At 47.3% G+C, this 27,877-nt stretch overlaps 9 protein-coding genes across 9 annotated transcripts; 7 read left to right on the forward strand and 2 right to left on the reverse strand.

Annotated features, from left to right (window-relative positions):
* Positions 1-3,412: 3,412 nt before the first annotated feature.
* On the forward strand, positions 3,413-4,622 carry HOO65_011378 (uncharacterized protein; the record flags this gene model as incomplete). The annotated part of the gene is made up of 3 exons (XM_071005928.1): positions 3,413-3,619; positions 3,768-3,932; positions 3,981-4,622. The coding sequence occupies 3 exons, from the start codon at positions 3,413-3,415 to the stop codon at positions 4,620-4,622; spliced, it is 1,014 nt and encodes a 337-aa protein (XP_070863199.1).
* A 300-nt stretch (positions 4,623-4,922) lies between these two features.
* Positions 4,923-5,864, forward strand: HOO65_011379 (Retrovirus-related Pol polyprotein from transposon TNT 1-94; the record flags this gene model as incomplete). The annotated part of the gene is made up of 1 exon (XM_070999961.1): positions 4,923-5,864. The coding sequence occupies one exon, from the start codon at positions 4,923-4,925 to the stop codon at positions 5,862-5,864; it is 942 nt and encodes a 313-aa protein (XP_070863200.1).
* A 1,144-nt stretch (positions 5,865-7,008) lies between these two features.
* On the forward strand, positions 7,009-8,399 carry HOO65_011380 (uncharacterized protein; the record flags this gene model as incomplete). The annotated part of the gene is made up of 5 exons (XM_071005834.1): positions 7,009-7,038; positions 7,078-7,304; positions 7,432-7,510; positions 7,555-7,706; positions 7,757-8,399. The coding sequence occupies 5 exons, from the start codon at positions 7,009-7,011 to the stop codon at positions 8,397-8,399; spliced, it is 1,131 nt and encodes a 376-aa protein (XP_070863201.1).
* Positions 8,400-9,669: 1,270 nt separating this feature from the next.
* Positions 9,670-11,434, forward strand: HOO65_011381 (retrovirus polyprotein; the record flags this gene model as incomplete). Its single annotated transcript, XM_071005680.1, has 2 exons — positions 9,670-10,657; positions 10,863-11,434. The coding sequence occupies 2 exons, from the start codon at positions 9,670-9,672 to the stop codon at positions 11,432-11,434; spliced, it is 1,560 nt and encodes a 519-aa protein (XP_070863202.1).
* Positions 11,435-13,438: 2,004 nt separating this feature from the next.
* Positions 13,439-15,038, reverse strand: HOO65_011382 (Serine/threonine-protein kinase SRPK; the record flags this gene model as incomplete). Its single annotated transcript, XM_071005739.1, has 5 exons — positions 13,439-13,626; positions 13,697-13,862; positions 13,986-14,290; positions 14,362-14,714; positions 14,794-15,038. 5 exons carry the CDS (start codon positions 15,036-15,038, stop codon positions 13,439-13,441), a joined length of 1,257 nt encoding a protein of 418 aa, XP_070863203.1.
* A 2,911-nt stretch (positions 15,039-17,949) lies between these two features.
* On the forward strand, positions 17,950-18,348 carry HOO65_011383 (uncharacterized protein; the record flags this gene model as incomplete). Its single annotated transcript, XM_070999962.1, has 1 exon — positions 17,950-18,348. One exon carries the CDS (start codon positions 17,950-17,952, stop codon positions 18,346-18,348), a length of 399 nt encoding a protein of 132 aa, XP_070863204.1.
* A 2,347-nt stretch (positions 18,349-20,695) lies between these two features.
* HOO65_011384 (uncharacterized protein) lies at positions 20,696-21,576 on the reverse strand (the record flags this gene model as incomplete). Its single annotated transcript, XM_071006086.1, has 2 exons — positions 20,696-21,178; positions 21,505-21,576. The coding sequence occupies 2 exons, from the start codon at positions 21,574-21,576 to the stop codon at positions 20,696-20,698; spliced, it is 555 nt and encodes a 184-aa protein (XP_070863205.1).
* A 13-nt stretch (positions 21,577-21,589) lies between these two features.
* Positions 21,590-22,564, forward strand: HOO65_011385 (Retrotransposable element Tf2 155 kDa protein type 1; the record flags this gene model as incomplete). The annotated part of the gene is made up of 1 exon (XM_070999963.1): positions 21,590-22,564. One exon carries the CDS (start codon positions 21,590-21,592, stop codon positions 22,562-22,564), a length of 975 nt encoding a protein of 324 aa, XP_070863206.1.
* Positions 22,565-22,719: 155 nt separating this feature from the next.
* HOO65_011386 (Retrotransposable element Tf2 155 kDa protein type 1) lies at positions 22,720-26,244 on the forward strand (the record flags this gene model as incomplete). The annotated part of the gene is made up of 1 exon (XM_070999964.1): positions 22,720-26,244. The coding sequence occupies one exon, from the start codon at positions 22,720-22,722 to the stop codon at positions 26,242-26,244; it is 3,525 nt and encodes a 1,174-aa protein (XP_070863207.1).
* Positions 26,245-27,877: the final 1,633 nt, after the last annotated feature.

Below are 27,877 nucleotides of genomic sequence, written 5' to 3' on the forward strand. Positions count from 1 at the left end.
TCTAATTCTCTAATTCTCCGGGTCAGGGGAGAGTCCCCGGCAGAGGCGAGAAAATACTCCTTTGTGGCATCGTCCATGAGTTAAAGCTGGTCGGTCGTAGGTATTACTTTCATATATCTTTTGCCAACATCAAGATGGCGATCAACCGAAAGAGGCCACATCTGCGCTGGGAGGCTTCAGAAAAAAACATCATTATGCTTGTTGATGCCTTGGACGAGCACGATTTAGAATAGCAACTTCTGCTGCTGGAGCTCATCACCAAGTCCTCACATGCTAAATGGATTTTATCAAGCCGCGGTTGGCCAAGATATCAAGGAAGGCATGGAGCAAAGCAAAAGATTGAAACTCACCATGTCTCGGGTTTCGTGGCAGTCGGGCTTTATGTCGATTTGCAGGTGAACCCATTTAGTAAAGAAAGAACAACAGTAAGGACATGGAGAGCACTGTCTTGGGGCATTTCACTAAAGGCGCATTTCTCTGGGTAGCGCTGGCGTGTGCTTCTTGTTGAGAGCTATCCAATGTAAGAGCCTAGAAATGGCCCGCCTTCAATGAACTAATGTTCTTTCCTTCTGGACGTGATTCACTAGATGTGCGAATGCTAGAGCAAGTCTCCAAGTCAAAATATCTAGAACGCTGTTTAGAGATTCTTGCGAAAACCCGCAACATGCTCCTGCTGTCATGATTGGCTGTGATGGTGGTGCTGTAGCCATGGGCTTTGTGGTTTTCAACTTTGTGTTCGTAAGAACAGCGGATAGTTATCGGGTGAATTGATAAGAACTTGGCTTATCGGAGAAAATAGGGGGTTGGTATAAAAGTAACTCGAAATAAAAGATGAATTGAGGACCAATTTTTGGTGCAAAAAGTCATCCTCCTAGTCCTTGTCATTACACGTGACCTAGGGTTACAAATGTATGGGCTGTAGCATCAAGTTGCTTACACTAGGTAGACGCTAAATAATACAAACAAACTATCTAGGTTGGGCACCACGGATATCAATCACAAGTTTGGCTGATAATCTGTAGCACGGGGGATATATTCTTCGCAGCATCATGCATAACCAGAAGTTTGCTCGAGCGCGAACGCTTGCTTCTATGATGTGAACAGTGCTTCATATTTGACAGATGCTGGACGACCTCCTTTTCCCGATTTGCAGATTATGTTGTAGTCATGCGTCTTCCAAGAGGATAAACGTATTGGGGTTGTTGTCTAAGAGAATTAGCTTTAGCACTAAGCTTTCGAGGGCAGTATTAGATCTGGAAGTCGAGTGAAGAGGATCCTTACCTTAGTGACTTCATATTCGCCGGATGTCTTCAGTATGGATTCATTTAATGGAGAAAAAGAGATGGTAGGCTTGAAGGATTTACGATGCTTGAAAGCAGTTAGAGAGATGTCTAGCATATAAACTGGCCTGGACAACGCCTAACCCATGCAAGAGAAAACAGGTGCTCATCAACCACAAAGGGCTGGGGCTGGCTCTTAAAAAAGGCAACAGCGACAAACATTCGTCTGAATTTAATATGCTTCTTTCCCTCTTCATCAGACGGTATTCGTTTCAGGAGGTTTGTCCTCATTTACAGGTTGGGTGCTTGTGACTGCAGATGTTCGGTTCACCTGGAGCTCTGAGCATTGTTCTGACAGGTGTTGTAGCTTAGTGAAATGCAGCAAGTTCCTGTGGTCTGATACTACTGTGAAAGGCTTTCTGCCATTTTTCTCCATTTTCTTATTTTGGTCAAGCCCATAATCTCTCACTAGCCTGCTCTGCAACACTTGGGTGTTGACGGAGACAGTGTAGGGTCCCTACAGAGGCAAGATTTCGAAGTGGATGCCCAAAGAGGAGCTGCAAGCTCGAAAGGGGGCAGATGTGTATTTGCGCTATGCACGCTGGGGCTTCTTGGTGAGGATGCCCAGCCAAGCCGGCACGGAATCCGAACTGGCAAGTCATGAGGGCATAAAACTTGAACACGTGGAAAGAACGCTCTCTAGAATATGTATGTGAAGAAGCGGGAAAAGCTTGAGTCCTGCACAAAGTTGTGTGCAGGTGCAGAATTAGAATGGCATAGGTGAGACGAAAAGTTGGCTGCTTGCAGATTTGTGGGGAAATGTGTGGAAGGGCAAAATGGAATGTGTGCAAGGTGCGCCTATTGGTTAGTGCAGATCAGCCCCTCTTTGACGCTGTCGTTAGAGAATCTTTATCTTTACCCCTCTCGATACTTAAGATTAGTTTCCTTTCCTTTTCCTCCAATGTGTAACAGCAACGCCGCCAAACAACAGAGACACCACGTCGACAAGAATATGCAACAAAAGAAGAGGCTTACAAAATCCTAGACAGGCGGTTCGACAAGCTAGGATACAAAGACCAAAGACTCCGCACGCACAAGACCCAGCACCCTTCGGCCTATGAGGCGAACCGTTGGCGAATCACAATTTGTAGCTTCCAGTCGCAAAGACACTACCAGCTACCCCAGCGACGACTCCAACTCCCAGATGTCGAGAAGTTTGATGGCCCCAACGCCGCACTGCGTTTTTGCTCGACCTATCAGAAAAGCTTGAGCAGGATACAGAGGCACTTGGATGAGACCGAGGTTGCCTCCGTTATGCATTTGGGGCCGGCTGGACTCTGCCAAAATCTCTTTCTTCGCCAAAGACTATGTGTCAAGATTGTGCTTAGGATGGGAAATAGAAGCCCTAACGAGAGCTTCCAACCAGCCCTCCTTTTTGCCAATAGCAGGCGGCGAAGCAGAACAGGAACACAGTGGAGCGAGGGGATACAGTTCACCCCGCACATCATCACAGCCTTCCAGCTAAACTCTTTTTACATCCGTTAGGGTTGCACCTTGCACAAGGCGATATTGCCAGATCTCACATCCTGTATCCCTTTTTGTTTCGGCTCAACTTTTAGAGAAAATGGACGGACGGTTTCACGACACTATCATGACGATAGACCTAGTAAACACGGCCACCCACCCCCAACCTCTTGACACTATAACAAAGACCAACATCTCGATTAGTCTATACGATCATTCAAGGTCTTCTGGCTACCCAGTGTTTTGGACCTTCCTACAGGCCCATACATTCACATCACGTTCCCCAGTCCGCATGTACCGCCATTCTAAACCTCTGGAATACTTAGCATTTCGGGCCTTCTTGAAAGCGCAATGGTCTTTCCAGGCAAAAATTCCTCTTCCTATGCCGAATTCGTCTCTTCACACACCAGAAAGAACCGAAAAGTTAATGCCGACTTACCATATTTCGTCCGTCCGAAGAATCGAGCGTGTGCGAAAACTCGATAGAATACAACACAGACGTCCCTGCTGAAGACGCGAGAAACCCCAGTGTCCCTGTTGAAGACACGAGAAACCCCAGTGTGTCCCTGTTGAAGACACAAAAAACACAAATATGCAGAACACCACCCATGACACAAAACTATTCACCACCTCCCTGGGATGTCCAAGCTACGATGGGAACCGAGCCCTATACTAGCCATGGGGAGCTAAGTATCGGAAAACTAGATACCTCTGTGCAAAGTCGTGTACAGAGGTCTAAGAAGGAACCTAAACAATTCATTTTGAGCTGGGAAAAGGAGGATAGAGAGCAGCCAAATGAGAACCGAGCTATAGAGGTAGATGCGGTCATCAATGGGAGTTTCCCATCCATCGCCTTAATAGATACTGGTAGCGCCTCGACCTCTATGATAAGCCAAAGAATTATGAAGAAGTTTAAGCTCCCCGCGCAACAGGCTGCAAACCCCCGCAGCCTGACCCCATCAGCTTCCAACCGGAAGAGAGCCCGCTGAGTTCCCAGAGAGGAACTCGACAAGCGCCACCAAGAAGGCCGTTGCCACCGCTATGGCGCCTTTGACTACAAAGCAACCCAATGCCCCTACCTCCCTCCCTGCTGTTGAGATTCGAATGTACAACTGGATCTTCACAGATGTACGTTCGGATCTCAATATCATTTCACATTCATTTTTCCCCCTTTAGCCAAACGAAGAGATGGACGGACAATTCTACGACACCGTCATGACGACAGACTCTACAACCATGGATAACAGCTCGCAAACCACCAACGCCACAATGAGACCAAGCAATCCTGTCCGCCTCTATGACCACTCAAAACCCCTAGACTACCCAGCCTTCCGCACCATCCTGAAGGCCCAGTGGAAGTATCATAGAAGCCGGTTCCCCACCCAAGAAGACTTCATCATACACTGTTTCAGTCATCTGACAGGACCGGCAGCCATGGATATAGAACCTTGGATCCAAGGCATGATGGCAAGCAAGGAGACAGCAGATTTCGAGGCCTTTTTCACACACCTCGACAACACCTTCATGGACCCAGCTGCTGCTGCGCGAGCACTGGAAAAGGTGACTGCATTGCAGGCCAAAATGTCTACGCCTGCCCAAGCCCACATCACCCAAGTGACGCAGCTGTTGAGAGCTGCAGGTGGAAATGACTGGGCAGACAGCATCAAAATGCGATACTTCACTGCAACACTGCCAAGGAAAGTCCGTGACGCACTGGCAACCCACCAAGAAACAACATACACGAAATATGCAAAGGTTGTGATTGTTGTGGATATTCCGCCACTATCCGAGTCAACATCGGGTAAATACAAGATGTAGATATGTATAGCGCGATGTGGCTCGTGAGAGAAAACTCTTACCTTAATAAAATCAAGTTTAACAAAAAACAATTCACAACAGGTTATGAGCCCGGTGTTTTCAACTAGCAGAACACCTCCTATAAAAGATTCGATAATAGAATAATCCGCCACACGACAAAGTATCAATCAAGACACTGTTCAACAAGACGGAACAAAATCGAAATCTCCCTAATCACACACATCTCGACAGCACTTGCTTGCCTACTTTGTTTCTTCAAAAAAAAAAAGAAAAAACACACACACACACGGACCCTTCAAGATGGCATCCAACCAGAACGTCGGAACGAATAACTTGGACCAAGAGAACCTCGGTATCATCTTGAAAACGTTGGTTGAATCGATGAATTCGAACAAAAGGCAGGAAACACAAGCAACTCCGAGCAGTAGTTCGAAGGAAACCATGTTCCCGAATTTTCCCAAACTCAACGACCTTAACTCGGAGGAATGGTCAAAAGGGACGATAAGAAATCTGAAGGCTAGAAAAGTTACATACTTGTTCAAAGGACTCAAGGAGGAGGAATTTGTCAACGCCATGGAGCTTGAAAAGTCAGAAAATGACAAAATGGTCGACATAGCCGATGCCTTCGGGATAATCCGTGCTGGCCTTCAGGAAAGGGACCTTGGGGTCGTTGAGAACTCGGACAATGTGTCAAAATGTTGGACATCACTGAAGGAAAGGTACAACGGTTCCACGCACCGCAGACATTTTGGAATACTTTCCAATATAAAGCAGGTCATGGAATGGCAAGAAGACGATACCGCCCTGAAGAAATGGTACAATCTCCGTGACAAGATGGAAGACATCCCTGGACTCGAGTCCCTCACCAGCGACACAACGATGGGCAATTTCGTCATCAGAATCATCATCGACCTCTGGATATCACGTCTGCCACCACACATTGCCAAAATTTTTGAAAAGAATGTGAGACAAGGCGCTGGAACCTGGAATGAGGTGATGATGAACATTGACGATGACATTGCCATGATGCCCAAATCATGGAAAGCCGGCGCAAATAAGGAATCCGCCAGAACGCGCCACGGAAACAAGAACCAGGCCAGGCCTACATGCCAGTTCTGCAGTAAAGTCGGCCATACTCAAGAAGTCTGCAGGAACAAAGCATCATGGGACAATAGGAAGATTACTGCCAACATGAGTTTCATGGATAACCAGAGTAAGAACACCCCAGCCACTGAAAAATAAATCCTATACCGGTATTCTGGGGCGGAATTCGGCTGGAAACCCGGACCATGGGTCTTGCCAAGATTGATGTTGGGGGCTTCAAGGTTACCATAGACGTTTATCATGTAGAAGGACTGAATCAAAACCTTAACACCTTTCGGTCGGACATAAATATCCGATCCGTACCGGACGGTATAACAACAAATGAGACCTCAGAATAGTGCCGAATCTGGGGGAATGTTGTGAATATTCCGCCACTATCCGGGTCAACATCGGGTAAATACAAGATGTAGATATGTATAGAGCGATGTGGCACGTGAGAGAAAACTCTTACCTTAATAAAATCAAGTTTAACAAAAGACAGTTCACAACAGTGATGATTGTCTGGCAAAGACTCTGCGAAGACTTTCCTGTGATGGCCCCTCGTCACCCCCCTCCTGTCCAGCACACACAGGCCCCTCCAGATGCTATGGAATGGGCCCCCACCCCTGTGGCCTCTACCTCCTCTCCCAAACAAGAAACGACGTGCCCGCTGGGGTGTTAGGGCGGGCCGAGCCTAGGAAGAGGGAATCCATATGACCCCACTTACAGAAGTAGCCCCATTAAAGTACAAAACCCCTCACTCACTTGAGTCATCTAGATAAGTTTCTTTCTCTTTCTCCCTCAATGTTTGTGAGAATATGGGTCCTGTCACAGTACGCTAGCGTTTCCTGCACGGCCACTGTCCTGCTCAATACTGGAGCCTTGCTTACCGCTACCAGCCTCACACCCCACTATAGCTCTTGTTCACTATAACTCTCGTAGATATATAAACTAGCTAGAATCTCCCTCTGTTACCTGAATGTTGCTCCCCAAGCAACGTCCTCGTCTTCTGTTCCTGGTATCTGTTACCGTCCTGAATATACTGATCTTTCTGTCCCCGTCTTCTGTCCCTGGTATCTGTTACCGTCCTGAATATACTGTTCCTCCTGTCCTCGTCCTTGTCTACCTGTCCTGTCTGTCCTGTCTTTGAGCTGTTAAGTCAGTCTCATAGAGCCTTCCTGCCTGTCCGTGACATTACGTTGCTTCATCCCATAGACACTGACGAGATGTCTGCCCACCCGAACCCCCCCCATCCTCGCCTGATAGCTTCGAGAGGTTGCAAGTCACTGCTCTCAACCATACTATGACCACTGAGTCTGCGAACTTCGCCGCTGTATGAGACAGTCTCACTGCGAACTTCCAAGCAACACAGGGTCAGTTGGAATATGTGCAAAGCGAGTTGAAGGAAACCCAGAGTGAGCTTTACCAGGCCCGCCTCAATGAGCAAAGGGCCCTTGACAAACTCCAGCTAGCCATACCACCCCCTGCTGCTCCTGCTGTCTCTACTGCCGTGGAAGGAGAAGCCCATGCCTCTGTTCCTGCTTCTGTCCCCATGTCTGTTTTTGTTTCTGCCTCTGTTCCACATCGTTTACCGCCCGGGTAAGCTAGGTGTGAAGCCTGATTCGCTCACACGCCGGTCAGAAGACCTCCCTAAGGAGGGTGATGATTGTCTTCTGCACCAGAGCCAAACTGTTCTGAAGAATCACAACCTGCCACTGGATGCTAGCTGCCAGACGCGCCTGAACCAGATCGTCCTGTCGACGACTCTGCAAGAACTCTTCCGCGCTGCGTACGATTCTGACCCTGTACCCCATGCTACCCTGGCAGCAATCCTGAACCCTGAAACCAGATCGTCCCGCCGACGACTCTGCAAGAACTCTTCTGCGCTGCATACGATTCCGATCCTGTACCCTGTGCTGCCCTAGCAGCGATCCTGAACCCTGAAACGAGCCGCCTGCCGACGCTCACCCTGGCTGAGTGTTCGGAACGTGAAGGCTACCTGTACGTACGAGACCGCTTGTATGTTCCTGAAAGCGATGCCCTGAAAGCAGAGCTCCTCTGTCTGTACCGTATGTCGCCCGCTGGGTTCGCCAGTGCCATACCTGCCGCCGCGTGACACCTTTCCATGATAGCCAGAAATGCCTGCTTCGCCCACTGCCAATTCCTGAGAGAGCATGGCGTGATATATCTGCTGACTTTATCACCCACCTGCCCAAGAGCAATGGCTACGATGCCATCCTTGTGATTGTAGACCATCTGACGAAGATGCGTCATCTGATTCCCTGTCACGGCAACTGTAACGCCGAAGACACTGCCTGCCTGTACCTGAAGAATGTCTGGAAGTTGCATGGCCTTCCATCGACTATCGTCTCGGACCGAGGACCTCAATTCATTGCCGAATTTTGGAGGTGCCTGTCTGGGTCCTTGAGAATTGAACCTGCCCTGTCCTCTGCTCACCACCCTGAAACTGATGGCCAAACCGAGAGAATGAATTCGGTCTTGGGACAATATCTACGTGCGTACGTAGCATATCTACAAGACGATTGGGAAGATTGGTTGCCGCTAGCCGAGTTCCCTGGCAATGCGCACTACCCTGAAACCACCAATATTCCCCCATTCTTTGCGAACTACGGATTCCAACCCCGGATGGGATTCGAGCCAATCTCTGACCTGCCCGATTCTACCCAGTCCTGAGACGCTGCTGCCTTTGCTGTCCGAATGGAAGAGATCACAGAACTGACCCGTTGTCACGGTACGCTAGCGTCTTCCGCATAACTGTCACAGTACGCTAGTGTTCATGCATAACCACCGTTCGTCATGGCATGAGACTGTCTTCTGCATGACCACCGTTTTCGCTACACTAGCGTTCCCTGCATGACCACTGTCCTGCTTGATGCTGGAGCCTTGCTCACCGCTACCAGCCTCACACTCCACTGTAGCTCTTATTCACTATGACTCTTGTAGATATATAGACTAGCTAGAATCTCCCTCTGTCACCTGAATGTTGCTCACCAAGCAACGTCCTCGTCTTCTGTTCCTGGTATCTGTTACCGTCCTGAATATACTGATCTTTCTGTCCCCGTCTTCTGTCCCTGGTATCTGTTACCGTCCTGAATATACTGTTCCTCCTGTCCTCGTCCTTGTCTACCTGTCCTGCCTGTCCTGTCTTTGAGCTGTTAAGTCAGTCTCATAGAGCCTTCCTGCCTGTCCGTGACAGGTCCTGTAATTCCAAATAAGTTTTCTTACAGATCTATCTTCTACTAATTCCCAAGTTATCGTTGCCCCTTTTCTTATGAGTGTTCCTATTCGCACCGTAATAGTTTCCTACTCGCACATGAAAATTTAATGTCCCACTTAACACCAAGTAATTGAACCAATCACATAACCAATTTGACAATAGTCTATGGATCAGCAGGATATGGAGACAATTCAAGGCAAAGGAAAGACGGAAACATGGCAAATGACACTGACGATATCACCAAAGAAGGCACCACAAGAGGTATCACAGGAGACACTGCAGGAGGGACAACAGGAGGCAGAGGGAGGGAAGGAGGCTACATACAACACTCGGCGCAAGAGGCCCAGAGTAGACTTTCTTGAATTGAGGAGGAAAGGGATGTTATAAGGTGGGGCTAGTACGACTATTTGATTGGTTCAGTTACTTGGTGTTAAGTGGGGCATTAAATTTTCATGTGGGAGTAGGAAACTATTATGGTGCGAATAGGAACACTCTTTCTTATATGGAGACCTTCCAGATAAGGGGTTGGTTCTTATCGCTTTATCCGGACTTCAGCCGGAGTCTTCTGGGGTCCGCTTCTAGCCAGCTTAGTGACCAAATCTCTACAATGTTGAACCTCTTGATTAATTCCGAACCTGTCTACACGATCAACTACACGCTAACCCGTGACATCATGCAAAATTCACCTTCTTTATTTTTCTTTCCTTTGAAATAAAAATAACCACAATGGGCAATAGTCAAACAATGGCCAACAACCAACCAATGGAATATAATACAATGGACAATGGACCACACCCAGTGGAAAACAAATACCCAACAATGGAACAAATGGCACAGGAGACGGCTATGATGAGACAGATACTCAATGAAATACAATCACTACTGACCGCAGGCCACAGAAACACACCTGAGGAACTCCACCTCCCAGTTCCCCAGCAGGTCCCCCAGCAAGCCCCCCGACAGACACCCCAACGACGACCCCAGCCTTCAGATATTGAGAAATTCGATGGGTCTAATGCTTCTCTACTTCCTACATTTCTGCTAGACCTTACAGGAAAGCTTGAGCGGGATGGAGAGGCTCTTGGAGGAGCCCGAGGTTGCCTCCGATATGCATTTGGACAGCTGAGTGGCGATGCCTACACGAGGGCAGCAGCCTTGTTACCCAGCTTCTTGGAAATGCCAGAAAACGAGGGACTGGACGCATTCTTTGAATACCTCAGATCTAATTATAAAGACAGCAGCCTCATGACAAGTGCAACGGCAAAGATTAGCAACCTTCAAATTGGAAAGAAGGGGGTCCCCCAACATGTAGCTGAGTATGAAAGACTACTCGTAGATGCAGGTGCCTACACCTGGCCAGACACCGCTAAAATCGCCTTCCTCCGGCAAAGTCTCTCTGCCGAGATTGTACTGGAGATGGGAAACCGCAGCCCAAATGAAAGCTATATAACCTTCAAGGACAACTTGCTGCAAACGGGGGAGCTCATCTCCTACGTACACACCCTAATGTCCAACCAGCCTTCCTTTTCCCCAAGGACCAAGCCCCTAAACAGTAGACACCCTAATGAAATGGACTGGGCCCCAACTCGAGCATCATCACTGGCACAGACAAAGAAACAGAGGGCCTTGTGGGTAACTAAGGAGGAGTTGCAAAAACGCCGCCAAGACAACCTCTGCATCCGATGTGGCACGAACATGCACAAAATAGCCCAATGTCCTTACCTCCCCCCTGCGCCTACTGGAAAGACGAGGAAAGTAAAAATCGCCCCTCAGGTGATAACTGAGGAATAGGAAGAAACTAGTGACTCGGAACACGGGTCGTTGCGGCGATGCAAGCAGCGTTGATGGGAGAGGCGAACGAGAGTGCGGGTGGAGAACTTGAGCAGTTACATGCCGACTGACAGGCAACGTAATCCTAGTTCCCCTGGCGGACATTGAGACAGAAACAGTGATCAAGATCGTCATCACACACGTATACGCCCACCATGGGACCCCAACGTGGATTGTCAGCGACCGCGGGCAGCAATGGGTGAGTGAGATGTGGAAAAGACTGTGCGAAGTACTGGGTATTGAAAGGAAGCTCTCGACAGCATACCATCCCCAAACAGATGGGGGTACAGAGAGGGCGAACCAGGAAGTGCTGTTTTACCTGCGAACGCGCATCGCAATGGACCAGGAAGATTGGCCCGAATGGATCCCCCTGGCACAGCTGTCATTGAACAACCGTCCTCAGCCACGCCGCCATGGAGTCAGCCCCTTTTTCCTTGTGCATGGTTACAACATCGTACCAGTGCAGACAGAAGGAATGGACAAAAGCGCAGAAGGGGGCAGAATGGCGAAGGTAGAGGAAGTGGTGATCAAACTGGGAGAGCTAAATGAGTGGGCCCAAGTGGTAGCAGCAGAGATACAGCAGAACATGGAAGTCCAAGCGAACCGACACCGCAGCCCTGCACCAATTTTTAAGCCTGGAGACGAGACAATGCATGGCTGAAAATGAAGAACATACAAATGGACAGACCAAGCAAGAAGATAGACTGGCTAAATGCGAAGTACAAGGTGGTTAGGCAAGTGTCTCCTTTGACCTACGAGCTGGATGTCCCAGGAAAGATCCACAAAGTCTTTCATGTCGACCTCCTCAAACCAGCAGGAAAGGACTCCAGCAGAGCAGGCCAACCAAAGAGTGCGACACACATCAATAATGTCATGGCCACTGTTACTGGGTAGACAGGCAAATGATGAGGGACTAGACCGGAATAGGAAAGTAGATGTGAAGAGGCAGAAAACCTTGCAGAGTATTGCGGGCGGTTTAGTACCAAATATGGAAGGCGGTGAAGCCGGACAGGAACTAGTGGAGCAAGTAGAGATAGTTCACCCCGCACACCATCACAACCTTTTAGTTAGACTCCTTTTACATCCCATCGATTAATAAAGATTCTATACGTTCAACAGCATTGCGCTTCATGCCCATAACACAGAGGATAAAAGAAGGGGCACTGCCAACAAACACTTGAGATAGTTTCTCCCTTTCTCCATCATCTGACAATAAAGTCATTCAATCAGTAAACTCAGTAATACCTACAAGTCCCGTAACAAGGCCACAAAGCAGTTCAATGCCCCTACCTCCCTGCACAGCCCCCGACAAGTTCCACAAGACCTGTCAGAAAAGTCTGTGGCAAAAATACAGCATTGTGGTCCCAGCTCCAATACGTGTTAAGACTGAAAACCTTTAAACGGTTGATTGAAAAGGACCACTAGGATCACAGTACACATAATGCCAAAGCTTTCAGGGCTACAATTGAAGACATCAATAAGGCACTGGACCGCCCCTACCAAGACCACCAAAGAAGTGGAAAAGCGAAGTACCTACTTGGGTGTCAGAAAAATGTTGATGCTTAACCAAGTGTCTCCCACCCCGCCGTTTGGGAATGGACCATGAGATTGAGCTATCTGTCCCAGATGAGAAAGCACCATGGGAACCACTGTATAAGATGTCCGGAGGTGAACTTCCAACATGCGTTTGGACGACTAAGTGCTGATGACCACACTAGGGCAGCAACCTTACTACCTAGCTTCTTGGGGTTGGCAAAGTTGCCTGCAACCAATATTAGCATTTCTAAAAGATGGGACGAAGATGGTGTTTGCCTGGACTTTGCTGGATGCATTGGTGACCATATGCCGTCGCGTTAATCGGGCCATCGAATGTCTCCAACGGCACAGGAGGGAGAAATCGCAATTGGCTGAGGGAGGGGAGGCACAGCCTAGGCGATTTGAAGATAAATGTTTGTTCACCGTAAAGCGAGAAAACACCTCGATCGCAAGGCCAGTGACTACTCCGGCGTCTAATTCGACATTCGGCGCAGCGAGAACACCTAGGCTCGAAAAAGCGAGAATCGTCGATATTTTCATACTGGGTGATGAAGATGCAAATTCATCAGTTTCAAAGAAGAAAAGATTTTCTAGGTTTTAAGGATGTATATGAGAGGTTTCGGTTCGGTCGGGTGCATGATAATTTTGGAGTGTCGTCCCTTAATTCCGTCTTGCGGCCAACTGTCGTCTCGCGTGGATGAGTTTCGTCTGGTTCCGTTAAGCTTTTTTTTTTCATTCTGGAGTGTTCGCCGAATCGAACGTCGGACAGGGATTGTCCACGAAAGGAATTCAAAATTCCACCAGGTAGGATTTAAAAGCTTGAACATGAGATGAACCCCGGATTTGAGAGTGGAGAGGCTCGTGGAGATTCTGCGGATTGGCCACTAGGCAAATCCTTTAGAGTCGAGGATGTTGTGCCACGGGATGAGGGGGAATAATGCGAATAGAGGGCATAAATCAACTGTCTTACTGCGTATTAAATCAAGCGATGCCACCTGCGTCTAGCTGTTTGTCAGCTGTTGCTTATCCAAACAGTGTCTTGTCTCTATCACGAGCACAGTCCCCTCAAACTCTAGACCCCCGTTCAACTCCATGGACCCAGGGACTCTCCCCATAAACCAAATACATGTCACGAAAGCTGTTTCACAATCCAAGGGTCATTTGCCAGCTCGGATGGCGTTTTCCGATCCTCGGCCGCCCATTGAAGCATCGCCCTAACCATCTTGAGGAACAATTCCTTGTCTTCCCCTTGTAGAGTAGTCTCGAGAGTTTCCAGCGATTGAGGGGGGCGAAGTTCAATCCCAGCATTCCATTCCCCTGCTCGGGATGTTAGCTAGGCTGTCCAAGCTCTAATTTCGTAACAGGGGAAGAAATGACAAAGTCTTACCTGTGTCGGCAAAGAATTTCGACCGATAATCACCTCGCTGAATGAGGTCAAGTTTTGGGAACCCGAGGACTGATATGATTTCTGCGAGGTGAGCTCTTCCGCGGTACGTGTTGGGCTCCGGATCTCCGCCACGGAAGAGCATTTTGGCTTCAAACAGGTCCCATATCTGCAGAAGAAGCGTGAGAATTAAAGACGTTGTAACATAAGTAATTTCACGCGGAAAATGGAAGGGAATGGAAACAGAAGAACCACAAACAGCACTTCTTAGATAATGAAACAACAAACATACCATACAGCCCACGCTCCAGACATCGATTCGATACGACCATGGAATCCCCAGAATCATCTCCGGCGACCGATACTGGTCGGGTTGAACGTCCTCCATGCGCGGCGTATCTCCAGGAAATGCCGACCCCAAATCGCAGAGGACAGGAGGCCCAATTTTAGAAGGTCTATCGATCGTACGGGAGACGTAAATAACTCTGCCATCCCCCAGTTCTTTCCGGGGCGTTGGGCTCGCAACTTCAGCTTCCTCAAAATCATAGAGTGTTTTATCATCGCCAATACCGAACATGATATTGTCGGCCTTGACATCTATTGCGGAGAAGTAGTTGCAAGATTAGAACTGCAGTGCGAATAGACGGAGCAGCACTGCAATGACTGACCTGTATGGACTAGATGGCAGTGATTATGAAGATAATCCAGAGCTTGGAATACCCTCTGAAGGACAATGGCGAGCACAGGGGCAGGTAGCCTCCCTATGGGATTTCGACTCAGAAACGTGGCCATGTTTTCCCACAGAGGTGGGTGCACGAGACATTGATGCTCGCCATCGGGTCCTGTAATGATGAAGGAATTCAAGAGGGGGCGGAGGGCGTCGCGACCGGGATGATTTTTTGGGCCTTGACTGATGCGAGAGTTGGCGTCTAATTCAACTCTAGATCGTGATCCAAGGGAAGATGATCGGATGAGGATTTTGATAGAAACATGAGAATGCTTGCTGAATATGGGACAAAGTCTTGAGTTAATCCAGTCTGCAAACAACACTTGATAGATATTTGGTGCGAAAGATTTCGTCCAAGATTGTGTTTCCTTACTTTAAATCCTTTGCCAACCACACTGTAGACGTAGTTCCGAAGCCCAACTTGCCCACAAGTTGGTATCGAGACTCTAAGACTTGGCCAATCAAAGCCGGGTAGTACCGCGCCGCGAGATAATCGGGCAAAGTCTCTTCTTCGACTGCAACATGGCGAGGAAGTAGTTGGAAGCCTGTTGTTGGGAATGATCGCGGCGTTGCTGGACCTTTGAGGAAGGGGACGAGTTGACGAAGGAAGGAGGACATGGAAAAAAGGTCGTAAAAGGGGTGGATTGCCGATCACAGGTTGGTCTTGCTGCTCAAACAATAATAATAATAAGATAGGTGGTGGGAGGAAGAAGGAACATTCATTTCAGTTGGCCGAATTCTCCTCTCGTGTCCTTGAACGAGTTGAGGTGAGTTGAGTTTTTTATGGGGCTTTTTGGATTGAAGAGGGCGACTTCACATCTTTGTGCTGAAATTCGCTAATCACATCACCCTGCTACGCGCTTTATTCGCTCTTGTTTTTTTTTCTATCCCAGCCTCCCCCACTACTGTATGATAAAAACTTATCAATCATTTGAGTTACTTGGATACTTGTTTCCCTCTTCCTCCTCAATGTTGAATCTCTGATTATCCCCGAGCCTGTCTACACGACCAACTGCACACTAAGCCGTGACAATGCTGGTGTGCGGGGTGAACTATATCTACTGGTTCCACTATGTTACATGGTACTGCTCTGCCTCACCGCCTTCTATTCTCGCTGCTAAACCGCAACACCTTCACTCTTAACTGCCTAACCAAGTAACTTACGACTTGACCTGTCGGTGCTACCCTGGCCAGTATGAGTATGTATATCCAGGCCAGGCCGATAGAGGTATGCAGGCGCTTGCAGAAGGTTGTTGATTCAGATGTGTGGTGGATATAGGCTTTAAAGGAGCACTTTGATTGGCTGGACCCTTGGTGAAAGTTCGGGAACGTCAACCCACTGAAGGTTCTGAAGGTTCATAGCAGGGATAACAAAGTTCACAACTGTCAGTAACCTAAGTCAGGGTTACCAGGATTTCTGTCCCTTATCCAGTTCGCCCAAACATTAGGGTTAGTCAGTCACAGACATGACTAGTCAATCACATAGAGTTGGTGTGTATATCCTGTCGAGCGTGTCTTCCCTTCATTCGCCCGTAGACGTTAAATAAATATTCAAGTTCAAGTTCCCTTCATTCGGGTGTATAAGTTATTACTTACTAGGCCCGTAACACAGAGCTTCTCTAAGGTCTTGGTGTGTGTGTCTGTAAGGGCTGCGCCTGGAAGGACACGCTGGTATTGTATCAAACCCGTGACAGTGTCTAAATACTTGAACAGCCTTACCGTAGCTCTATTTCCTCTTGCTCTTTTTGATTTATCAAGATACATTATTGTAGTTTCACCATCTCATGACATCAAGCACAAGATTTATCATCACATCTGTGTATTGCAGTGTAGTTCCATAGAATACTTTATTATATTACTGATGATGCCTCCAATAAAAGTGCTGGTGTTATGTTGAGCCCTTTAGCCAATACCTGGTCGTTTTCCTCGATGACTCCTAACGTGAGGGTTTCCCTGTGAAAGAACTGTTGCTACTCACAGTCATACATGTTGTCGAGCTGCTAGGATGCCTAGTCTTGTACAACTTTTATTCTCATGGTAGGTATTCATCATATAACAGAACATCCCTAGTAAACCATACGTAAAAGTATTCCAACATTGAAGGTCTGTAAAGATGCATCGCCCCTTTAATGCTAAGTACCTGCCCTGCAAAGGGTACCCTAGTGGTGTCATGTTGTAAACTCTTGATATTTGAAAGTCTTGGCATGTACATATGAACCTGTGCTAGTTCATAGAAATAACACTGGCTTGAGTAACTAAGATCTGTACAAAAAGAGCAGGAAATGGAAGCATGGATGGCGATTGGAACGGGCATTCCCTGAACAGAGGTAGTAGTAGCAGGAAGAAATGGTTGCCTAACATAAGTGCTACTAAATTCACAGATAAACAGCTAATAAAATGCCCTTGAGCATATGTAACAGTAATGCCAAGCATGTTTTGAGGGATCAATAACTATAGGTAATCAGAATTTTAGGATTTGGACAAAGCAATTTCGTAATAGCTCTTATTCTCGCAAGCGCCCGGCCGGAGTTCCGCTCACCCTTAGCGCCAACATCCTTATTGTGTCCCCGTCTCCGCTCTCTAAGAAGATCAAGGCTTAAATCCCTTGTTGTTTCTCGTATCCCATGGTAAGCCATTTGTCTCTAAAGCATATAAAAGAGGCATAATTAGTCGCGGACTTAGGGGGCCTAATTGGGCCACGGGTACGGGTACCCGTGGGACTTGCGCGTGAAATTCCACTTTCCGCACAGCTCATACATCACAATAATTAAGTACAGTACTATGATCAATTAGACGTCTAAGTTGCAAAAACTCTTCTATTATTAAATAGCAATAGATTCTATTGCGAGTTGGCGATAATGCAAAAGTTTATCTACTGCTGTTCTTCGATGTCCTTATCGAGAGACAGACCCGTGACTGTCAGAGTCTGTAACAAATGTCATTGATAGTCAAGCCAGACTGTTACTAACTGTTACTAGTTATACCCCCATGAGATGGGTGGAAATCGTCTTGACGACGTCTGGCTTCGATGTATTCACAAATGCTTTGACGCTATATTGAGCACTGTTGTCTTAAGTCTTTCTTGTCCTTTCGCAATTTTGACTAAAGTCCAGGCAGGGCATATATTAACTGCCGGTAGTACTGCCAGCTTTGATAGTATAATGGTCATGGCAATTGTCTATCACAAGTAGGCCGAGTTGCAAATGCAAGATGCACAGATAAATGGACTGGCCATCATTCATTACGCATGACATATGCTCCAAAGAGGCATCAAAGTACATTTAGGACTTTGCCATTGTTCAAGAGATGCTAGAGTATATATATGAGCTCTTTCTCTGCAAGAGTTGCACCTCGATGTTCACTTCATTCTCACACTATCACCCAGCTCTCTCAAACCTGCTCTGTCTACAGCCATTATTCCAAGATATCTTGCTTTTTTCAACTTCTTATCACTATTAAGTGCTTCTTTTCAACTACAGAGGCCCCCTTTCACCACTCAAGTTCCGCCAACAAGTTCCAATACATAACCATGAAGTCCTGGATTGCAACTGCGCTTCTTGCCCTTGCCAGCAAGGTTGTTATTGCAGCACCACCTAGCCCTAGATACATCCCAGAGCCACGGCCTGTCTATGTAGACTGTGAATGGATAGCTAGGGTCTGCTGGTGCGTCAATATCCATGGTTACAAGAGCATGGTCTCTGACGATTGGTGTTTTTTCGAACAAGACGACGAAGACTGGAACGCGAACTACGTCCCCAAGGAAGAGGTGCATTACTCTGATTCAGAGGGGGAATACTCCGAAACTGCGGAATCTTACACTGAGTCAGAGAGAGTATACTCCGAGGAGGAAGAGGAGGAAGAGGAAGAGGAGGAAGAGGAGGAAGAGGAAGAGGAGGAAGAGGAGGAAGAGGAAGAGGAGGAAGACTAAGATTAGATGCAAAACTAGCAGCCAAGTTCAGCATTTGGCCTTGGTCTCTGTAAACTCTTTTATTTTTCTACAGTGCTGTTACGGGTGAGGCGCAATGCTATATTCAGTACTAAACTGCAATAAGTGCCAAGGAATTGGCATGTAATTACTGGCATCTGTATATTAGATGAGCAATAGATTGTGCACTGTTACTCAACCTGCTTCGATGCCAGACTCATTCTATCTTCAGCCCTATTTGTGAAAGCGACTGTATGATGAAACCCAGATACAAATTGGAATCATCAGTAGAATGATCAAAAAATAAGGAATATTAGTTAACAAGCTAAGTTTGCTAGCATACTTGTCTTGAGTTAGTTGCTGTTTCTTGTAAGCAGGTTCATGAATCATGAAGCATTGAATACTACACATTGAAGAGAAGAAGGTAAAAGGAAGCCAATTTGATCTATCTCAGGGAGGTAGAGCTAGGTGGGCTCAAGAGAATGGGGGCTCACTACTACAGCACTACACAGGCATAGCCCTCGCAGTACTGGTTAGTCATTGCAATGGCCTTCTGTTGTGAATCAATGGCTTGGGGTCTCTCCCTGTCACAGTACACTGGTGCCTCCTGTTACAGTTACAAGACACAATACTGTCAAACATACATATAGAATCTTTATTAATTGATGGGATGTAAAAGGAGTCTAACTACAAGGTTGTGATGGTGTGCAGGGTGAACTACATCTACTCACTCCACTATGTCCCTGCCTGGCTTCACTGCCTTCTATATTCAATACTAAACTGCAATATCATTCTCCTTCTCCGCCCCTTCTTTCTTCCTCCACTTGCTCTTCGATCATCTGGTTGGTGTGAGGCAAGTTTCTTTTAGTCCATTGTTTTTATTATCAGTCCCTATTTCACTCACTTCCAAAGTGTGTAAGGCTTCCTAGTTGTCTTTGATAACATTATTGATTGGTTCATAGGCTGGTGTTTTGAATCCTTTCCACTTTATCTATACCACTCTCTTCTTCTTTTCTCCATAGGCACAGCGAATTTCATCAACAAGCCACACTTCGTCTTCTTTTTCATTGAAGAAGGGGCTTGTTTTGTCCTGGCTATGGGTCTTCTCCTGCTAGCCTCAGTAGATCAACATAAAAGGTTGGGTGTATCCCTTTTGGCACATCTAGCTCATAGACCATTGGTGCTATTTGCTTTATGACCTTGTACTTTGTGTTAAGCCAGGGGGTGCATTGACAATTGACGATCCATGGATGACAGTGTGGGTGTTACGCCTACGTCTATGATACGGTAGTTGTAACCCTACAGCTATCGACCACAGTAAACAAGCGCTAATAATCACTCACGTTGATGCATATAGATACGCGAGTCTCGTACGTATAGCGATCCTAGAAATGTATGTCGATTCTTCTGATTCTTAATTGCTTGATGAAGAAGGAAGGAAACTCTGTGACGCTTCGTACGTCTATTTCAGAGTGGTGTCAGGGTCAGATTGTCATGTGACCCTGGACCCTAAAACCCACAACAGCCAGCAATGACAATGGGGTTGATGGAAAATTCTGTTGAATGAAAGCAGGGAATACAACTAGGACACAAGGCACTTACTTGGTTTTAGATTTCTTATTTCTTCTCTCTTTCTTCTTTCGATTTCTTCAAATAAAACGTCTTACGGTATTTTCTCTGAGCACTCAGCGTTAAGCACCGGCAACAGCCTGCACTATTATTACATGTTTAGATCACACGTTTCATTTGAATTGATTGGACTTGGCATCTTTCACAAGGCTAGTGGTATATACTGAGTAAGCTACTGATCCCTAGATATTAGAGAAGCAATATGCTCCACTAGAAGAATACATGAAGCATCATTCCACTGTCGTTATTTGCATATTGTCACGGGTTAGATACAAGATGTTCTTTGTAGCAGGCTAGGATAGTCAGAATACATGCATTGAGGGGAAAAGAAGAAGAAACTACCTAAGAGGGGTTGTCAAGGGATTAATATGTGGGGAGCATACCCACCCACCATATATCCCAGGCGCAGCCTTAACAGCAAGGCAGCATCACCCAAGTGAAACCAGTTTGTCTTGTCCACTTTACCAGACAGAGTTCAGTCAGCTTCTAGCTCCTTCTGTACCAAGGGCTTGTAAACGCCATTTACTTTACATAGAATTCTACATAATTTAACCTACAAGATTATTTCTGAAATGCCAATAGGACCACCGGTTTTCAGCAGCTAAATATCTCACCGCTAGCGAGCACCCGATCTCCATTGTCTAGAAGCCTCTGGGGCAGCCGTTGCCAGTTTAGGACCTTGTCGCCCCTAGCCCATGCATCCCGCCGCCTCTCATAGAAATTATTCACGGTCGAATAGACTGGCTGCCCATGTGCATCTTTCAGGTAAATGGTCTTCTGCGGTGGCTTGGGCATGGCTGGCTGGCAAGTCAATGACCCTTGCGACATCACCTATACAGACTCCTGCCCTTCGATCCTGCCACTCTTGCAACAAAAGCTGATATGACGCACCTGGATGGTCTAGCTTTACCTCCAGATGCTTCACCCACTTTGATGTAAGGCTGTCAATGTTCTGATCTTCGTGGGGTATATTCCGGAGACTATTGTCTTGGGTAATAATCTCGTAGGTGGTGAATATGACGCCTTTGATATCGTTCCGGTCCTCGACATACTCCTCACCCTCTACAGGTGAAGGGCAATCCATGCGAGCTGCAAAGTTGAAGTCAAAGAGCATGATAGAGTCTGTCGACTCATCAATCAGGAGGTTTCGTGGGGCAATGTCCTGGTGTGTGATGCCATATTCGAGGTTCAAGTTATCCACGACCTTTATAAGTATTAAGGTTGCACCTTGTTCGGAGAAAAGGAAGTGGGAGGCCTCTCACCGCCCCCCGACAATCACAATCTGCCATTGACGATCACAATCTGTGTCTGACAATCACAATCTGCCTCTGACAATCATAATCTGCCTCTGACAATGATAATCTTAGCTCTTGGTATAAGTATTCATCCAGCGCACCTGAAATCGACTGCTAGTTTAGTTTACTCTTCAATGCGAAATATTTGTCCCTAAGTCCTAAGTGCTGTGAAGATCCAGTTCCTAAATCGTGACCTTAACATCATTTCGCATTCATCAAACCTTTTACTTTTTACCTTCAAAACCCTTTTACCCTTTTCTTTTTTTTCATCCTCCTCCTTCTTTCCCTTTCCCCACCAAGAAAACATGTCTTCAAAAGCAATGAAGATCGCTGTCCCCGACTCAGACTCAGAGATGGCGGAACAGTTCCACGAAGCCTCAGCCCCAGCGTCAATCGTCCTAGCGGGCAAATCACGTGCACCTCCGGTCCTAACATACGACAACTCGAAACCCTCTAACTACCCTGCTTTCCGAACCTTCCTAGAAGCACAATGGGTGTTAACAGGAAACAACTACGTATCCCAGGCTGAGTTCATCCTGCACTGTTATGGACACCTGGTAGATGGTGCTTCCTCGCAGGTGCACAACTATGTGAAGACGATGCTCAAAAAGCCTGAAGAAGCTAATGTCGAGAAGTTCCTCGAGCATCTAGATACGTTGTTCGTGGACCCTGCTGCTGCCGCCCGGGCTCTTCACCAAGTGTCAACATTGCGAGTCAATCTGTCGGCATCACCCCAGGCACATGTGTCCATGGTAACACAACTGTTGAACGACGCAGGTTCCAGTGCGTGGGCTGACAACGTAAAGAAGAGACAACTGACAGCAACGCTCCCAAAGAAAGTGCGTGATGCCTTGGCGTCACACCCAGACGTGGGAACGTACGAAGAATACACAACAGTTGTCATGGTGGTTTGGCAGAAGTTGTGCGAAGATTTCCCCACTGCCTTTGTGGCACCACCCCCTGCCCCCGTCCATACGCATCGCCACTCTCAACCAGCACCGGATGCGATGGATTGGACCCCAACGCCTGTCGCAGCCGCCTCACATAGCGCGCCGAACAAACCACGAGCCAAGTGGGTGCCTCCTGCTGTGCTCGAAAGCAGAAAACAGAACCGGCTTTGCTTCCGCTGTGGCGCAAGTGGGCACGTTATCCGAACGTGCCCTTATCTTCCCCCTACTCCCCCCACTGGCCAACGCCCGACCCGAGTCAACAACAGCAATGTTGTCGTCAAGCCCCTCTTGGAAACGGACGAAAACAATGGCCCCTCTCCTGGTTCGGAACACCAGGAAAACTAGATACCTCTGGTCAAAGTCGTGACCAGAGGTCGGAAGCAATTTCCAACAAAGAGCTTAGCAAGTTAGTAGAAAACTGGCAGAACGAACAGAATTCTCAAGGAGCTACTTCGATTAATTTAGATGTAGTAATTAATGATAAATGTCCTGCTTCCGCCATGATAGACACTGGTAGTGCCTCTCCATCCATGATCACTCTAAGTCTCGTACAAAAATGGAAAATTGCAACGCATAAAGCATCCCGACCGATTAGATTGTCCCCATTCAATTCCAAGGATCCTGTTACGGTAAACACGGTGGCCATTTTCACACTAGATGTGTCTGGCCAAAAGGAAAATCACGTCGCCTGGGTGGTCCCTGAGCTTGCAGAAGACTTGCTCATTGGCTACCCATGGCTAAAGAAGAAAGGCGCACTCATTGACTGCGAAAAAGACACGGTTACGTTCAAATCCGGCATTGTTGCCCACGGAAAACTTACGAATGCTCCAAACTTCCGCTCAACGTTGGAGCAAATTTACGATGTTACGAAGATCCTTCACACTGTCAGCCAGGACTCTCTCCATGTGTTCATGGCTTCAATCGACGATATCAACAAGGCGCTTGACAGACTCCAGAGAGACCGACAGCCTGCAGACCCCAATGTCTGGAAGAAGAAGGTCCCCCACTGGATTGATACTGAGAATGTCAAAGCGTTCGACCCTGACGCACAGTTTACGAAGAAACTTCCCCCACGGCGACCTGGACACGACCACAAGATAGAACTCACGGTGCCAGACGAAGAAGCCCCCTGGGGTCCCCTGTACAGTATGACAAGAGAAGAACTAGTTGTACTACGACAAACTCTTCTAGCGCTACTGGAGAAGGGTTACATCGAAGAAAGTCAATCCACCGCTGCTGCACCAATCCTTTTCGTCAAGAAGCCCGGTGGTGGCCTACGTTTCTGTGTGGACTACCGCGCACTGAATGCTGTTATGAAGAAGAACCGATACCCATTGCCTAACATTACAGAAACATTGAAAAACGTCTCTAAAGCAAAATGGTTCACAAAGCTAGACGTGGTCTCAGCCTTCCACAACATAAGAATTGCAGAAGGTGATGAGTGGAAAACAGCCTTCAGGACAAGACATGGCCTCTTTCAATGGAAAGTAATGCCCTTTGGCCTGGCCAATGCTCCTGCAGAATTCCAAAGTTTCCTGAACTCCCTTCTACGGCCCTATTTAGATGTGTGGCTGTCTGCATACGTTGATGACATTTTGATCTACACTGATGGAACGCTTGAAGACCATTACGAAAAGGTCAACTTAGCACTAAAGAAGATCCTGGAAGGAAAACTGACAATTGACATTGACAAGTGTGAGTTCGCAGTGACTAAAGTCAAGTACCTCGGCTACATCCTCGAACCTGGGTCCGTTTCTACAGATCCCTCCAAAGTGTCCGCTGTCACGGAATGGCCAACACCAAAGAAAATCAGAGACGTCCGCTCCTTCCTAGGCTTGTGCAACTTCTACCGCTCCTTCATTCCTGACTTCACCAAACTCGCCAATCCCCTACTACAGTTGACAAAGAAAGACCAAGCATTCCAGTGGGGTGTACAAGAAGATGAAGCCTTCCAAGAACTCAAAACCGCTTTCACGACAACACCCATCCTATGTACACACGATCCCGAGCTTCCCACTATAGTAGAAGCAGATGCCTCAGGCTATTGTTTAGGCGCTGCCCTCCTACAGAAACAAGCTGACAACTCTACACGGCCCTGTGCTTACTTCAGTAGGAAGATGACTGCTGCAGAATGTAACTACCCAATCCATGACAAAGAAATGTTGGGAATAATCTGTGCACTGAAAGAGTGGCGCAGTGAACTGAAAGGTTTACGAGACGAATTCACCATCCTCTCAGATCACAAGAACTTACTGCACTTCACAAAGTTACAGCACCTATCAGAACGCCAGACAAGATGGTACCTCACCCTGAGTGAGTACAATTGCAGCATTGTCCACCGCCCTGGGAAATTATCCCCCCTCCCAGACGCACTCTCTCGCCGAGATACCCCAGACGACGCATCAGACGAACGCTACCAAGGCCGCTTAGTGACCATGTTACATGGTGACTCCAAGACACTGAAAATCTGCACAACAGGAACCCAACAAGCAGTACCCTCCCTTCCCCCTGTCCTGAGAGAACTCTGGGTAGAAGCATGCAACTCAGATGAAATGTATGCAGAAATCCATAGAGCTCTAACTGAAGGGTTGTCCCAGTGGCCTGAAACCATCAGAACAAAACTAAGGGTAAATGTATCAGACTGCTCCCTGGACGCCGATTCAGCAGTACGCTTCAGAAACAAACTTTGGGTACCGGAATACGAACCACTACGCACAGCAGTACTTCAGAACATCCACGATTCACCAACACTATTGCACCCTGGTAAAAACACAATGCAAGTCGAGTTCGCACGTGAATTCTTCTGGCCTCGTTATGTGGAGGATATTCGCCGCTTCTGTCGAAATTGCCAAGTCTGTGGCAGCACAAACATCCGAAGAGACAGCAAAGAAACCACACTCAAAGCCCTACCCATTCCCGACCAACCTTGGGCAGAGATTGCCATCGATTTCATAGGACCCCTAGAGCCTGCACAGAAGGGGGGTATAATGTATACACACATACTGACAATAGTCGACCGCCTGACCAAAGGCGTTATGCTCATCCCCACCAACTCCTTGGACATGGAATCAGTAGCTGATAGCTTCTTTCAACACTACTACAGAATCCATGGGATGCCAAAATCTATACTCTCTGATCGGGAGTTTGTCAATGCAGCCTGGCGTCACCTATGCAAGAGACTAGACATCGAAAGACTGACAACCACAGCATACCACCCAGCGACAAATGGTGCTGCAGAAAGAATGAATGCTGAAATTAAGACCAAACTGGCAAAACTCAATGCTGAAGGCCCAGCCTGGTTAAATCTCTTACCAACAGTGGAATTCAGTCTGAATGCAACACCCTCTGCCGCTACCAATGTCTCCCCATTCTTCTTGCTACACGGCTACCACCCACGCACCTTCTCAGCACCACCATTGCCTGCAGAGCCCAACGAGAACGGCCCCCTTGGACAAGCCGAAAGAGTCATGCAACATTTGAGAAACGCCCAGAAATGGGCACACGCAAACTTGTCTCTCGCAAGGGCAGAAATGGAGCAGAGAGAGAACGAAGACCGCCGGCCAGCACCAGACTTCCCCATCGGCTCATTCGTGTGGCTAACCTTACGCCCTGAACAACAAGGCCAAGGCCTTGGACGGAAGTTGCGACAAAAACACCAACGCTGTAAAGTGTTGGAACGTGTGACACCCCATACATACCGCCTTGAAGTTCCTGGCTCACGATCACACGACGTCTACCACGTTGACCGATTGCGACTAGCAGCCAATGACCCCTTCCCATCCCAAGACACCCATAACAGCCAACCACAACCCATGGGAGTGATCAATGGAGAGAACTACTGGGAAGTCGAGAAAGTTTTAGGCGAACGCACCCACAGAGACAACAAACAAGTCAAAGTCAAATGGAAAGGCTACACAGAAGCAACATGGGAACCCATCGATGCCCTCCTAGAAACAGATGCATATAAACAGTGGTGCCAAGAAAAGGGCCAAACAACTAACCGAAGGAGGAGAAGAAGAGGCTGATATTAAGGTTGCACCTTGTTCGGAGAAAAGGAAGTGGGAGGCCTCTCACCGCCCCCCGACAATCACAATCTGCCATTGACGATCACAATCTGTGTCTGACAATCACAATCTGCCTCTGACAATCATAATCTGCCTCTGACAATGATAATCTTAGCTCTTGGTATAAGTATTCATCCAGCGCACCTGAAATCGACTGCTAGTTTAGTTTACTCTTCAATGCGAAATATTTGTCCCTAAGTCCTAAGTGCTGTGAAGATCCAGTTCCTAAATCGTGACCTTAACAATAAGCTGCTGGAGCCACTCCAGCTTGAAAGCGCGCGACCTGTTCTCCTCCAGATTACCGCCGGGCATATAGACATTAGTGAATCCGACTACCCGACCCTCGAGCTCGTCAACGACCACCCGGTCAAATCGAACGATATTTGGGTGGCTTGGAAGGCGCATCCACAAATTCATCTCCTTCCAGGACATTTGTGCATACTGCCACAAGAAGTAGTATTTAAAGATAACCTGCCCAAGAGTCAGCTTCATTCCAGCATAAGACAATCTAAGAGTGGAAACCTAGATTTTGCCTTTTTAGCAGATCCATCTTGGCATAGAGGGTATGCAACAAGGTCCACGTCAGGACCAAGCCTCTCAAGTTCCTCGAGTTGGTCCCGCCGTATTGTCTGAACTCCTTCACGGAGACAAGTGTCTTGAAGGGATGGATAGTGTATGCAGCAGGTCTCATCGTCTTTTGGATCGTTCGTTGGATGTCGAGATGATCTCACCGGTATGCGATATATATATTCTGTAAATATCGGGAGACAGTTGATTGCTATAGCGACTCAAATGTTCAATAGCAAGACTTTCGTCGTCCTGCTGGCCGTCCATGGTTACGGAAACGACGCGTCTCTGGTCCCAATCAGTAATGTGCCAAGTGCTGGGACCACCAACAGGGATACTGCCGCTCAGAGAAAAAATACTTGGAATCGTCATCAATCATATTGCTGTATTCTCTGGCAAGTAGGGTACAGAGAGTAAAGCAATAGAGTAAGGCACATGTAACTATATATAGTGAGAAGGAGGATGACTTGGAGAGTGAAATGGATAGAGATAAAAAAAAGTGCGGGGTCACTCACTGTAATTCACTACTATGCCTATTTGGCACTATGGTGCGCTATGTGGAAAGTGGTCAGAAAGTGCTCTAGTTATGACTCGATTTATTACAGGGCTGGCAGCCGTGTGGTCAACACAACAAAGCATCTAAACAATTCAAACTAAGTGCTATGTTCTTCTGTAGACACCGTAGAAACTATCCGACATGTTCTTGCATTATGACCAGTTCTGTGTAAGGGCTGCGCCTGGAAGGACACGCTGGCCAGCCCCACTATAGAAGACCCACCCCGCAGAAGGGACTATAAGAACCTTCCTCACCAACTAGCTAGTTTAGAGTAGTTTCCCTTTCCTTTCCTCTTTAATGCGTAATCTTTGACCATCTCCGAACTTGCTTATACGAACATCTGTAGGCTAATCCGTGACATAATTACGCATTCACCAACGAATTTCTTTTCTCACCCCTATAATCACAGTATAACCTTTTTTTTTCTTTTCTTCCTTTTTTTTTTTTCTTTTTTTTTTCCTTCCCCCATGG

This window comes from Ceratocystis lukuohia (genome assembly GCF_044167205.1).
Source record: "Ceratocystis lukuohia strain C4212 chromosome Unknown Supercontig1_pilon, whole genome shotgun sequence".
Classification (NCBI taxonomy): Eukaryota; Fungi; Ascomycota; class Sordariomycetes; order Microascales; family Ceratocystidaceae; genus Ceratocystis; species Ceratocystis lukuohia.